This window comes from Lissotriton vulgaris, chromosome 4_1, assembly GCF_964263255.1.
Source record: "Lissotriton vulgaris chromosome 4_1, aLisVul1.2, whole genome shotgun sequence".
NCBI lineage: Eukaryota > Metazoa > Chordata > Amphibia > Caudata > Salamandridae > Lissotriton > Lissotriton vulgaris.
The window spans coordinates 1,342,911,728-1,342,927,221 of record NC_141691.1 but is presented as its reverse complement, the minus strand read 5'-3'; the positions used below and the strand labels follow the sequence as shown (position 1 = coordinate 1,342,927,221).

The following is a 15,494-nucleotide window of genomic DNA, read 5'->3' as shown; positions in this document are numbered from 1 at the left end:
CAGTCCGGCAGGTGGCATCCCTGCTGGGATCCATGGCATCCTGCATCTTTCTCATCCCCAACGCCAGGCTGAGAATGTGCCCCTTGCAGCAGACTCTGGAGGACCAGTTGGATCAATCGACAGTTCACTGGGAAGATCGGATCAGTCGCTCCCAGACAGCGAGATCCTCCATCAAATGGTGGACTCAGCTTCGGAATCTGTTGGTGGGAGTCCCTTTTCACCATCCACTTCCGGTGCAATCGGTGGTGACAGACTCATCTCTGCAAGGCTGGGGGGCACACGTGGGGTGCCTTCAGATACAAGGGCGGTGGTCGGCAAAGGAACAAACCTACCACATAAATATGCTGGAGCTACGAGCAGCTCACCTTGCTCTGAAAGCTTTTCAACCTGCAATCAAATCCAGCTCGGTCCTGGTCCAGACCGACAACACAACCACCATGTTCTAACTAAACAAACAGAGTGGTACACGGTCACGCTCTCTCTCCATGGAGTCCCAGGCGATCTGGCACTGGCTGCTCGCCCCCATCCTCTCGGTGGTTGCAGTGCAACTTCCAGGAGAGCAAAATATCAAGGCAGACGCACTCAGCAGGCACTTCGAAGATCAGCCAGACTGGGTGCTAAACGACGAGCTGGTGGCGGACCTTTTCCATCAGTGGGGTCGTCCAGCAATAGATTTATTCGCAGGTGACGAAAACAAAAAATGCCATGCCTTCGCATCCAGATTCCACCGTCCAGGGACAAGGGGGAATGCACTTTTGATGGATTTGTCAGGGACATTTGCCTACGCCTTTCCTCCTCTGCCTCTGATCCCGAATGTGGTGTCCAAGCTCTTCAGATCCAACATGAAGATGATTCTGATTGCTCCAGACTGGCCACGGCAGTGGTGGTACCCGGGCCTCCTTCATCTGTCGGTACTTCCACACAGAAATCTACCTTGCAGGCCGGAACTGCTGACCATGATGGGCGGGAGGATTCTTCATCCCAACCTTCCCTCACTTAACTTGACGGCATGGCTCCTGAGGTCCTGCAATACGGACATTTGAAACTGCCTCCTGATTGCATGCACATTTTAAAAGATGCTAAGAGGCCCTCCACTAGGGCGTCATATGCGTGTAAGTGGAAGAGGTTTTTTCTTTGGTGTAGAGAGCATCACCTCGATCGTACGAAAGGGCAGGAGGATGTCATTCTTCCTTACCTTCTGTACTTAGAAGCATTCTTCAACCCAGATCTTGCTGTCAGAGTGCATTTGTCGGCCATTACGGCATACAGGAAGTCACCTAACTAGCCCTCCTTTTTCCAGATGCAGTTGGTCAAGGACTTCTTGCAGGGGTTGAAGACTGTTTATCCCCCTGTTCGAAACTCTTCTCCATGGGAGTTGAACCTGGTATTATCTAAATTGATGGGCCCACCTTTTGAGCCCAACCACAGAGCCTCTTTACAGCATTTGTCTTGGAAGGCCGCCTTTCTGGTAGCCATTATATCAGCGCGCAGAGAAAGCGAAATCCAAGCGCTGTGTACGAAAGAGCCTTCCACTATCTTCCACCACAACAGAGTAGTTTTGAGGGCGCATCCGTCTTTTCTCCCGAAAGTTGTGTCTGATTTTCATATCAATCAGTCCATTTCCCTTCCTTCCTTTTTCCCAAACCCTGCGACCCCTGCTGAGCATTCGCTGCATTCCTTGGACCTCCGAAGAGTGCTAAAATTCCACTTAGAGAGTACCAAGGGCATAAGGAAGACAGATCAGTTATTTGTCAATTATGGCGCCATGAGAACAGGCTTCCCAGCAGCTAAGAGATCCATTTCCAGATGGATCGTATCCTGCATTACCTTAGCTTATCAACTGGCGAAAAGACCCTTACTGATGTCGGCTAAGGCACATTCCACTAGGGAGAAAGCGGCCACAGTGGCTTTCTTGCATGATGTCCCCATGTCAGAAATTTGCAAGGCTGCAACCTGGAGATCGGTTCATACCTTTACGAGGCACTACTGCCTAGAATCCGATTCCAGGGCTGATACTCAAGTAGGCCAGGCCTCGTTGAGAAATCTGTTTGGATAGCCAACTATCTGTACAAGCTTAGTTCTATAAGCCTTATTGGTTCTATTACTATGTTTCTCCTTTGCCCGCAACAAGATGAGGTGAGGCTTGCTACTCTATTCTAATGCTTATGACTATTGATGAGGATCCCCTGGAAGAGCAGGATTAGTTACTTACCTGTAATCCTAGTTCTCTTCCAGGGGTATTCTCATCAAAGTCATAAGCAACCCTCCCGCCTCCCCGGGCAAAGGACTTTCACTTTTTGGAAATATTGTTCATTCTTTGTGCCATGGCTTTTTTCAGTCTCCGCAAAGAACAACTGACCCAACTGTCACCCCTGAGGCATGATGGGAAGCTGGGGGTCAGGAGTGCCTTAAAGGCACGGTGTCAGTTTATTTCTATGTTGCTTTGAGTTAGCTTTTCAGTCTTTTTAGACTGTGGTTTGCAATGCAGCCTCTGTCTGCTGAGCATTGAAACAGATTCAAAACATGTTTTATTGTTGTTTTTTCCCTATTTCTAATGCATGTGTCCTGTTATGATGGGAAGTCCTTACAGCATGATTCAGCTCTGATGTGTAGAAGGCTGCAGTTGCTTGTTTGTGTGTGTATATATATATATATATATATCTCTAGATCATGATATATATGTGGGGCACATATATGATAGTGTTTCCGGGGTCCCGCGCATAGGCTGGAATATTCTAATGCTTATGACTTTGATGAGGATACCCCTGGAAGAGAACTAGGATTACGGGTAAGTAACTAATCCTTGTCTTCCTTTTCCACCTTCCTCTGAGCTCCCAGTCTTTTTCTGGGACCTGACTGTATCTGAAAGAACACTCCACATGCTTGACGTTAAATGTGCTCTTTTGTACTACTTAGAACCAAATTCTTTTACAAAACACAACTGTTTGTAGTTTTCTCTCAGCCTCATAAATGCCATACCGTTTCAAAGGCATGGATTGCCAGGTGGATTGTCAAATGCATCCAGGCCTGCTGTGCTAAAGCTAAAAGAGTCCTGCCTTCCTGCCCACAGATCGCACTCGACTTGCGACAGGGCACTACCATGGCTTTCCTGGGGAATATACACATAGCAGACTTCTGTAGAGCTGCCACATGGTCCACTCTTCGCACATTTACAAAACACTACTGTATGAACATTCTAGCAAGAGAGCAGGCCAGAGTTGATCAAGCTGCCCTCAGGAATTTGTTTCAGACCTCTGCAATAACCACTGGCTATCCACTGGTTAGGGGAGTACAGCTGTACAGTCTATGCAGTGCATGTGTATTTACTGCCACACATGCTGTGAACAGAATGTTACCCTCTAAGCATCTTTTGTTGCATGTAGGGCTGTAGATTCACATGTGCCCACCCTCCTCCCCAGAAGCCGGTGGCTAGTGCAGACCTCTTTCACTATAAAATTATTTTCTTCTACTTGCATGGTCACTATTTCTTCTGCACTCACCCTTCCATACGTACTCTCACCCTTTGTGTGAAAAACAATATAACAATGGATTTGGTGACCACGTGCATCTGTGACCCGAGGAGTCATTGAGACCTCATGACTGAAAAGAGTTCTTAAAAAAACAAAATGTGCAACGTCCTAGGCCATCACTATATTGTAGGACTATGAGGGCATGTGAATGTACAGCACTGTATGCAACACACAGATGCTTACAGGGTAAGTAACCTATTCCTTACTGGCCAAGAAATATACAATGATGTGTCTAAAGTTTTTAGGTATAGTTAAGGAAAAGATGTAAGACGTGACTTGCAGGCCAATGTCAGTCACTTGCTTAAAGGCCCTTTTCACTGCCACTCTTTTGATCCACGTTCCTTTAACACATAGCCGCTATTTCTGCCTCTACAGTAATTGTAATTGTCTGTCTAGATAGCAATCTAATGTGTGTCTTGTGAAAAACCTTTCTTTTTTGACACAACGTGTGTCCGCTTTCCAGCATACCAGATACACAGATAGAAAGGTCCTGAACACACTTGCAAGTTCAAGAACCTCATCAACTTTCCATGATTTACAGATGCATTGCTCACTCAGCCACTATTGCCACTACAAAAAGGGCACCTTCACAACCCCAATTGACACATTTATACCTCCAACCCAGTAGCAACTCCTCCACTAAGGCAGAGGAGCGTTGACCAACTGCACAAAAAGGAAAAATAAAGTGACAGCGTATCGTTATTGTCATTTTATTTTTCCTCTTGCATGCAGTCAGTGGCCTGTGTGCAGTGTGGGGTCGGGTCGGGTCGGGCAGCGCTGGCCAGAGCAGGGGAGGAGTGATTTGCACTCCCAAAGTGCCCATGAACTATTTGGCTGGCCCAACTGACCAAACAGTTCATGCGCACTTTGCATGTTCCTACCAGGGTGCATTCCACAGCATGGTCAGGAACATGCTCAGGCTCCCTGTTCCAGTCTGAGCTCCGATCCACGGCGCTCAAACCAATCATAACACTGCATTGGAGCGTTGTGATTGGCTATGGGGAGCCAGTGTGCCAGGTGCTTCAGGGGGGCTTGTGTGCCAGGTGCTTCCTGCTGCCTGCTGAACTGCAGAAATGAAGAAGGAAGAGATTGTAGGGGAGGCAGCAGCCGGCCTTCTGTTTTAAGGTAAGTTTATTTATTCATTTTTTGGGGGTTAATTAACCCGGTCTGCCCCCTTCCCTCCCAGAGCCTCACCAACCCCGTCGGGCAGCAGCCGCTACTGCTCCAACCTCCTGTGCCTAGCTTCTTCAAACCCTAACATTTAGGGGACAGGGTGGAGGGCAGAAGATTTAGGAACTCCTTGCCCTTTCACGTCCGATACACCTCATTTATGGGAGAAGGCCTTGAAGCTACACTGGAAGTTTGATTTTTCTTCTTCACTTCTGTTAATGTTTTGCTATTGCACCACTTGAGTTGTGTTTAGATGCTGTTAAATTTATTATTTTCTTTTTGTTTGTTTTGTTTTTACAGGGTACAATGAGTAAATCTGAATGGGAAGCTACAAGTAAGTACACTGTTAGCTACAGTAGCAGTAGTTTTTTTTCATTCTAAAGTCATTGTGTTACTATGTGGTTTAATTGTGATGCAGTTATACCGTTGTGAACTGCAACTTTTGAGTGTTAGAGGGAGTATAGTCCCCCTTTTAGATTATATTTTTAATATCCTAACCTATCCACTGGAAGATTGTTTTAGGTTACAGGTTTGAAGATGGGCAGTAATTGCCCTTACATTTCTGCTGATACTGAGCAGTGTGGCATGATTAGGGTCACCAACACAGCCCTTCCAAGAGAGATACAGCAAACCATGCGTTACTGCTTGACAATCCTACATGACTTGAATTGAAAATAATGGTATGCTTCAGAAATGTTAAGCATGTGTGGAAATTGGCAAATTTTGCTGACCACATACCACGCGACAAATACTTTTTTTAATGCAGAGGTTGTGAGCTACTTTAAATTATTTTATGGTTTATCTCCCTGCTGTAGTATAAGTGCTACACTAACAAATGATGGACTTAAAACTGAATGAATCATACATTTACCCCCAGTCAAGAGAGCTGGGTTAAATCCATTGTTCCTTTGCTCACCATGCCACCCCAGTTTAGACCCAGCCATATGCAAATCAGTCTTGACCCTGTGCCTCATGGGAACAGTCCAGAACGAACTACCAAGCCAGGTTCTCCCGGGACCAGATACATGCATCTTGGGACCGGTTTCTGGGTATTACCCTTAATCAGCCAGGCTTGCTTGAATCCAGTGGCACAGTGAGCAAGGGACCCACGTCTGGGCGCACCCATCCCACTTAGGGTGAAAAGTGCTACACAAACAAATGATGGACGGAATGCTGAATGAATCATACATTCACCCGCAGGCCAGAGATCTGGGTTAAATCCATTGTTCTTTTGCTCACCATGTCACCCCAGTTTAGATCCAGCCATATGCAAATCAGTCTTGGGTCAAATCGGTCTTGACCCTGTGCCTCATGGGAACAGTCCAGACCGCACTGCCAATCCAGGTCCTCCCTAGACCAGAAACAAGCATCCTTGGACCAGTTTCTGTGTATTGGCCTTCATCAGCCAGGCTAGCTTGAATCCAGTGGCACAGTGAGCACAGGACCTGCCAAACTGCAGAAATGAAGAAGGAAGAGATTGCAGGGGAGGCGGCAGTATAAGAACTGTAGGCAGAACTAATGGAGTATCACAGAGCAAGATCACTTGCAACATTGGAGGCAATTGCCTCTTTAATGGAAACTTAAAAATAAGAAAACATTGCATAGGCATGTCAATTGTGGGTGTTGAGAGGTTTCTGAAGGTAAATTAAAAAATGATGGCATTTTTTCATTAGAAAAAATATTGAATTAAGATGCATCTTGGCCTATCTTCCTTATGATCTGAAATGTCACAAACTCTAAAGTTTGTCTTTACCTCTGGTTATCAAAATATTCAAGTTCTTGTTCAGGGATATACATCACCAAAATTGTTTCAGCGTTGGTTTAATTTTAGCACCGCTTATAGGCTGTTAGCTACTGCATTGTGTACAATACTAATGAAAATATTTTTTGACACTCAATGATTTACTAAGGAAATGCAAACCCTTTCAGGCTGCAGAAATGTATGCACTTCCATAAAGGGAGGAGACCTGGTTAAAATAGATGTTTGCCAATGCCTCATGGAGTAAGGTTGACAGTTTATAGCAGATGAACAGATTTTTGATCATTTTAAAGATTTCCTTTCTTCAGTCAGCTATGATCCTTTGGAGCGCCCTTGAGACTGAACCTATTTGCCCACCTGTTTTCTTGCCGGCCTCTGCCCTTGCCCTGGACCGTTGCTGCTGTGGTGGTTACAGAGGCCCCCATTTGTGCTGGACTTGCTGCCGCTAAGCTCTGCCTCTGATGTGTTCGCAAACCGCGCGCTGCCCAGGACTCCATCTCCCAGAGGGCAGCGCGGTCTCTCGAGAGGCGAGCAGCAGCTTTTCCACCCCCGTGGACATAAATTTGAACGTGGACTACCACGGGACGCGTGCGGGCCAAGGGTGGGCCTGTCCTTGCCCGTCTGTGACCGTATGAGGCCAGGCAGGGCTTACCCTCTTGGTTTTGTGTCCCAACACAAATGTTTACTTTTATTTGCAAGAAGTGTATTGATAATTAGAGATTTGGTCTGATTTTGATAGAAATCTCACTAGCTTAACTTGCAATTAGGTTACATTGCTGGCCACAGAATGGGTAAGAGGAAGTTAATGAGCCCCAAACTTCCCCGGGGTAATAAGTCAGTTGCTGACTTCCAGCAAACTTTATTGAACTATCTTACTGGGGCAGTGGGGGTCTTGGACAAACAGATCTCTTCAGTCTAAGAATCAATCGAAGCAGGTTCTTCTAGGCTAAGTTTGGATCCTGTCCAGGTAGATGAAATCGCTCAACTAGAGCATGGGAATACCATTGAAAGTGCCCCCAATGGTTGCATCCAACCGAGCTCAGACGAGATGTTACTCATTGATTGTGATTCCCCTAAGCAACCTCCCCCAAAAAAGTCCAAGAATCCATGCCTCATAGATTTACAAATTACCAACAAAAGTATAGTCCACACTAATGCCCACCCACCCCCCAGCATGAAAAAACCTGCTAAACAAACCCCACTTGGGAAGAAACCGGTAGGGCTCAACAGAGGTCCAGCTAAGCGAAAGGTTGAACCAAATAGCAATCTCTCAACGCATATCGACATTAAGAATCTATCTTCTCTGGTCGAAAGATTAGACCTTTATTTGAGGGTCAGGCTGGATCAATTATCATCCAGACTGACTACCATTGAGGACCTTATTTCCAGCAATTATAACCAAGGGGCAGTTGTAACTCAAAGTGTAAATATTCAAGGCATTGTGAGCATGAGTGGCAATATCCCCACTGAGAAACCTAATCACGTACCAACTGGAACCATTGTCAATCGAGTGCGGGAGCGAGCTGGAAATGGAAATTCCCTTAGGAAAAGCAGACCTGTAGTAAATATGGGCAATCGGGTTCACCACAAGAAACTCCGTCTTCTCCCTAGCATTTTGGCTAATGAACGTGATAGAACCTCTAAAAGCCCCTTGGGAACCCCAGGCCCCTTACAACCAATTCTTTCCTCCCAATCTCAACAACAAGTTCCCTCAAACCTATTTCCTTCTGGGGATTTCCTCGCGCCTGATTGCCACTTAGATCTTCCTCCAGACGCTACCCCGTACATTGTTGTGCTGGGAAACGTCCCTAAAAAGAAGGTGGCCGAAGAGGAATCTTGGATATCCCTTAGAAATAAATGTCTACATTGGCTGGGTAGTAGGGTAGGTTTGAATAAGCAATTATTCCACGAGTTTAAAATGGCGAGAAGGGTACAGTGGGTGAGACATCGTGAAAAAATGGTAACAGGCGACTGCATCGTTTTGACATTTGGCTCCCCGCTATTGGTCAATGAAATTCTTGGGAAGGGTGTGAATCATCTTGTAGACGCAATTGGGATTAATATACTACCACTAGGCTTCTTTTATCCCCCTTGAAGAAACCACCAAAATATTTTTAATGCTAGACGCTCAGTCCCTGTTTATAGCCAAACGCAGATTGTTTCTACTTACAATAGATTTAACCTGCTTGGCTTGGAAGACAACGATTGACTGGATAATAGGGATTTGTTTCCTTCGGGGCTGTTGTCCGTTTTCCCTAGCCCAGTCCATCCCCAAATTGAACGGCAAATGTCACCTAACTATTTAGTATTACTGGCGCAATTAATTCGCCAACTCTAAAACACCACCCTTTAGTAGAGATTTTAGCTCCCGAAAATTCGGGAGCCCAGCTGCAACTTACGAAGGGTAAATCTTCATTGATGGCTTCTATAACAAATACAGAGATAAATACTCAAGACCTCATAGGTCCCACTAGATCTTGAGATTCAAAACTTAATATTATTTTCTGGAATGTGGCAGGCCTTCGTTCTAAAATGACAAATGACATCTGGTTAGACCTGGTGGGAAAACACAATATTGTGTGTTTACAAGAAACATGGACAAGCACCCCCATCCATCTTGAGGGCTATAAAACCTTACGCCTCGAACGCCTTACCTTCTACTTCGGGCAGACCCAAGGGGGGTTTAACAACATTCATTTCAAATACCTTGGGACTTAAGGATATAGCTCCGCTGAGATTGGAGAGCAATTATCAGATTCTTATGTTAAGAATGAATAAGTCGGCCATTTACTTTTTGGTTAATTTCTATAACAATCTTAAGCAGGCCGATCTTATTACTGTTTTAAATGACATTTTCAATTTTTTACAAGATTTGAGAAACAAGTATATGAATAAATCTTTTATGTTAATTTGGGGCAGCGATTTTTATTTATCACTTTGCAAGAATAGTAATAACAAACACTGTGGTATCCAGGACGAGCATAAAAATGACTTAACTCATTTTTCCCACACCCATATTGGTAACTGTCTGAACGAAATTTTGTTTGCTATGGAATTGGGTTTTGCAAATGAGCTAGTGGTTCCTTTAGTCCCTTTTCTGCTACATTTAATGGCAGGGGGCTCTCTAGCATAATTGATTTTATCTTTGTTTCATACAATATGGAACCCACTATCTGGGACTTCTCAACCATTAATAACGCTATAAGTGACCACTTCACCAACAGCCTTTCAATATCTCTACCAACCATTTTAGCGAAGCCTAATATAATAAGCCTTTTGGGGCAACAAACTTTGAACCTAGATAGATTAAACGGTTTTGCCATAAAATGGGCGAAAATTTACCCAGTTCAAACTACATCTAAAGTAGTATAGCAAGCTTTGCCCTTAATTGAAAAATGTCTAAACCCTGATACCCCCCCACGAAATAACATTGTCTAGTTATATAAGCATCACTAGAATTGTACAAGACGTCTTACACCAAAAATGTAAGAATAAAGGGAACTCCACCTGGTTTAATAAAGAGTGCACTAAAGCTTATTCTAGTTTAAAAGCCGCACTCCATAAATCTAACCGGGATAAAGATGAAATTGTTAGACTCAGAAAGGCCTATAACAGTGCCCTAAAAACCAGTAAAATAGAATAAAAAAATTATTTATGGGACCAACTCCACAAAAGCTGCTCTATGAATGATAGTGTCAACTTCTGGAGAGTTGTTAAAACCCCTTTCCATTTAGGTGTGAAAGAGAACCCTAAGATAGACGTCGCTGTTGATGACATAACATGGGTCAGACACTACACTCAGATATTTAGCTCAGATTCACAGGAACATCCCGAGCAAAGTGAAACAGAAGGGCGGCATCTCTCCTAAAGCAAACCGTTTATCCAATTCCACTAACATTCACGCATTTGGAAGTGGTTAATGCTTTACAACATTCACGCATTTGGAAGTGGTTAATGCTTTACTAGCCAGCAAGGGTGGGAAAGCACCGGGCCCGACAGGGTCCCGGTCGACCTTTTTAAACATGACTTGGAGCTGTGGTCCCCTATTCTTACAAAAGTACTTGAAGCTGCCAACACCGTAGGCTTAGTTGAATCATGGTCAGCCTCAATTCTCGTGCCTATCTTTAAAAAGGGTGACCGAAACAGCCCAATGTGTTATCGACCCATTTCCCTTTTAGACTCCCTTGGCAAGGTTGCTGGCCGCATCCTCTTAGAACGTCTTCAGGATTGGGCCAATGTTCTTAACATAATTTCTGACCTACAGTATGGGTTTAGAGAGGGACTGGGCACTGTGGAGCAAGCCCTAAATCTCTCTATTAATGGGGAAATATGTTGGAGCTAAGGGTGGGTATTTACACATGGCCTACGTCGATTTGACTGCGGCCTTTGATAGTTTAAATAACCCCAAACTATGGTCAATCCTTTTGGAAATGGGTGTAGATCTACCCATGGTGAACTTTCTCCGTGAGCTCTACTCTGGCGCGACAGCAAGAGATGGGTACGGGCTGAGGGGAGAACTCACTGCATCATTCGGGGTGGAGAAGGGGGTCAGGCAGGGATGTGTCCTGGCTCCTTTCCTATTTACCCTTTATAACAACGGGTTGGAAACCACTATGCTGGAAGGGAGCCAGGACCTTCCCTCCATTGGCTCTCGTCCAATACCGGCACTCCTATATGCAGACGATGCCGTGATTTTGGCTAGAACTCCCCTGGAGCTCCAACATGTTTTAGATAGATATTGCAGTTTTATGGCTAGCCTGGATCTCAGTATTAATATTAAAAAAACCTATGTAACGCACTCAGGAACAAGATCCAGGAAAACAAAGGACATTTTTATTAATAACACTAAGTTAGAGAGTACAAACTACTACCCCTATTTAGGGATTTCAATAGATAACAAGTCTTCATGGAAACAGGCCATTGAAGCGAGAAAGTTATCATTCCTTAGGGCTACCACCGCCCTTGTAGCATTCGCACAAAAGCTAGGGAAGAGGTCACCAACTGAAATTATCAAGATACATCAAGCAAAGTGCATTAGCGTAGCATGTTATTGAGCCGGGGTCTGGGGTCACGCCAATGTGGACACTCTACAGAAAGTTGAGAGCAGCTTTCTGAGATACTTGCTTGCTATCCCTCAGAGCTCTTCGACCTACTGCTGCCGCTTAGAATTGGGGATGGTACACATATCAGACACCATTAAACTCCAACCAATTCTTCTATGGCATCGTGTTTGGTCGTCTTTACAGTGTGAACTGTCTCGAAGTCTCCTATGCGATTGCCTTATGCTTGAAAAAGTGCACAACATCAGTTGGTTCGTCTATGTTAAAAAATTCCTCTTTGACCTAGGCCTAGAAAAATATTTTAATTTCCCGTTAAACAATTTCGGAGCTATCCAGGAAAGAACTGAAAAAGCTATGCATGTCACATCTGGAGCAGTTACTACTTACTACTGAGGTAGGAAAATGTTCAGTGCAGCACATTTTATCTATTCAGACCACCATTACAGTGCAGCCTTATTTAACCTATAAGCTGAACACTTACGAGAAATTTTTACTGACCCGTCTCAAGTTTAATATTTTTCATCGTCTGGTGACTTTCCCGATTGGTCTAAGAACCTTCCTGTCTGCACTTGTGACGATGTATCTTCGCAGTCCCCGATCCATATAGTTTTATTTTGCAAATTTTACAAAGATCCAAGGAACCGATGGATGCTACCAATACTAAAAATATTGGGTTTGCGTAGTTGCCGCCCCACATTTTTCGTGCCCCAATTTCTGGAAGTTGAAGCTTATGCTAAGAATATGGCCTGTTTTTTGAAGTTTTGTGTTAATCACCGATCAAATCTTGGTTAAAATTCATGCTTGGTGAATTATTAAAAAAAAAAAACCTTGTATTAATTTATAACCGATCAGTTTAGATCTTTTTATTGTATTTTAATCGCCCCTCTGAAATATTTGTGTAATTTTGTAATGTGATGACTTAAATATATTACTTGTATGTGTTTTTATGTGAACTTTTATGGTTTTCTATGAAATTTTGGAAACCGAATAAAGGAATCTGACTGACTGACAGGCAGCTATGAGTGAAGGAATGGTTAAAGAATAAATGGCGACCTAGGTTTAATATCTAAGATTTGAAACCGGTTTTTGTTACATTACACTGCCGCCTTTGTTTTAGAGGCCAGTTCCCAGTCTTATATATTACATACACACTAAATAGACCAGATAATCTAAAGTTAAAGCTTTTACAGTCTGGAATTTTCTGACCTTACTTGTGTTCTTGTGTGACACTCTAGACTGTAGTATGCGATTTCTATGATTAAGCATCATCCTCCTAAGTCCAACAGAAGACTGTAAACCAACAAGGCTTTCAAGCTATACTTATACTGTAGGACCCCTTAAAAGAATGGTCCTCTGGCGTCTGATAGATCATTGTTTATGATAAATATGTATCATTGATGATGTAGCATCAGTTTTCTGTTCAGGTAAATTGCAAATGTGTGCTTGACAGATGTACGAAAGGCATCCAAATTCAGGTGTGCTCCAACTGGTGCATTTTTGGCATAGGTGATTCTCTGATTTGTGGTGTTGCATTAGATTTTGGTAGTCCCTTCTACCATTATCAACCAACATTGGTGATGCATATTACCTCCATGGTTTCATTTTGAACCTTGACTTGGAATGCTGGTGGAACATCATTCTAGTATAGCACCTTCATTGTCCATGTGAAATCAGTCTCTCTTCTTGCACCATGCTGAAGTCACTCAATCCACTGTACTTGTAATGTTTGTAAATGATTTGCTTGGTCAACTAAGCTGAGCCACTGCTTTTACCGCATTGTATCTGCCATTGATTGTATTGTACTTGGTATTCAGTCTAAGAGCCTGTGATGACATTAGAAATAGAAGTGAAAGCCTATGACAATCTCACTAATGACCCACCCCTTATCAGTGACTATGCTCTTGTTCATGAGCTGCACCACTTAATCTACCATGCATCATCAGGGCCACATCAACAAGCAGATCCTATTCATTGAGCCTCCCGCTGACAGCCCACTTTCACGTTTCACAATTAATAAATTAAACAACAAGTTTTACCTACCCGAGGAGCATTGCTTTACAAATAGCCACTAAACAGACCCTTCGCCTTCATCCCTCCAGATTAGCAGAGGGAAACGGGAGGCCCATCTCTAGCACAAACAGTTACAGTACATCATTTTATTTTGTGTTTTCCTTTCATCGGATTCTGTGGGAAAACAAAATCTATGTATTTAATATGTGCCGATGGTGGTGTGTGCGCGCTGTGGTGTTCTTTTGGCCTACAGGGAGATTGCAACACGTGCAAATAATGTTAATTCTTTTTACAGGGTTGCATGCTGTCTCAAACACCCTCCACAATATTCTTAAAACCCTGCATGAAAATAGAGATTGACTTAAAACGTCGTAACTCTTTCTTTGAAACGACTCTGTCCTTCCTTTCCATCCCCTGTATGCCTCTGCTTCCCGAGTACAGCCGACTAAATCATATATGGCTATCCAAGTTTGAGAATAGAAGTATTTTATTATTGTTTCAAAAGTATGTACAATGTCGAACTTATTCCCGGCCTACACTCCTTTTATGGATGTAATGCATTTTTGGTTCGCAGCACGAAAACTAACATATGCATATGCTTGCCAGTTTTAACGACATAGAGTTATTTTAATGTTTTATAAGCACACGCATTGGTTTAGCAGTTCCTTTTTGTTCTCCCAGGAATGTTTATAAGAAAGGACGTTTTTTAGTAATATTGGCAAGTTAACAAAGTGTGTGTTAATTTAGTCATTGCTAGCATTCGGATTTTGCCCAGTATCTTGAAGTCACTGTATTATTATAATCCTGTTTTTCGTGTTTTTGCTTTTGTAGGTATCTATTTGGTTTTTGCATTCGAAAAGCAGTTATGATGATAAACCATACTTAAGTTGGAGCAGACTGAAAATCCTCTTTGCAAGTTTTCAAGCGTTCCAAAATTAGTTGCATCTATCTTAATGTTTTCATAAAAAGCATTTTTTGTTATTACTACTGTTGTGTGCAGGACACTGCAAAGAAAGCTGTGGTGTGCTGCTGAATGTCAACGATTCGCTTTCCAGTTTTCTGTCTGTGACAGATGGACTTTTTCTGTGTGTAAAAAGACTGAGACCAAGACTGACGTTGGGTATTTTTAAGCCTATTTTTTTAAGTGACAATTGCATGTTTCCAGAAATGCTTTGTAGAATGTCTTTTGATTTCATACACGTGTCCCTGCTGAAAGATCACATGAACTAAAACCCCTGTTAATAAATGTTAACTGACAATGTGGTGCCCTTTACTGTTGTTCTGTGTGCTTGGGATCAAATCAGTTCACAGCACGGTGTTAAAGATATTACAAATGAATGTTTAAAAAGTGCATGCAGATTGTATTCCAGAGTACCATCTGTTGGCTTTGCCCATTATTTTACTTTTAGCATTCCTTTGGAGGGCTTGTGTTTCTTAGCTCTCTGTTGTCCAGGTTCCTCTCCCCACGATCTATGCATTCTTGCATCCATTTTCGAGCTTATTGCGCAATTATTTTTTTGGTACATTTTAATTTGCCATTATAACATAGCTTTCCATCCTGTTAGATCGGTAAATTAAAAACATCATCCTTTGTCATCGCGCGCACAGACACATGACATGGGCCATGATGCAGGCATGCATATCTGCCTATGTTTTGGAATAAGCTCTGTTTAATACACATTCCATTTCAAGATTGCTATCTGTGCATGTGTCTTTGCACATGCGTGCAGTCGGCAACAAATTGCCAGGGCCAATTCCTTGACCGCATGAATATGTATCTTTGCACATATGTGCAGTCGGCAAAAGCATTGCCAAGGCCTACACCTTGACAGACACAAAATCTGGTTTTCACAGCGTTAGTTCTTCCTGTGCCTTTCCTTCCTCCCACCATTCCTTTTGGTTTTGATCTTTATAAAATATCTGCTTGTATTTAGAAGTTACAAATTACGGTAGGCTGCAAGTTTT

General features: G+C 43.2%; 1 protein-coding gene across 2 annotated transcripts in view; it reads left to right on the top strand.

Moving 5' to 3' along the window:
• The window catches only part of RNMT (RNA guanine-7 methyltransferase), a 152,161-nt gene extending 137,373 nt beyond the window's left edge, over positions 1–14,788 (top strand). For both annotated transcript variants that reach the window (XM_086965559.1, XM_086965558.1), the window contains 2 exons: positions 5,001–5,034; positions 14,361–14,788. In XM_086965559.1, the coding sequence (XP_086821685.1) occupies positions 5,001–5,034; positions 14,361–14,398 (72 nt within the window). In that variant the 3' untranslated portion in view covers positions 14,399–14,788. The remainder of the gene's footprint in view (positions 1–5,000; positions 5,035–14,360) is intronic.
• The last annotated feature ends 706 nt before the right edge of the window (positions 14,789–15,494 follow it).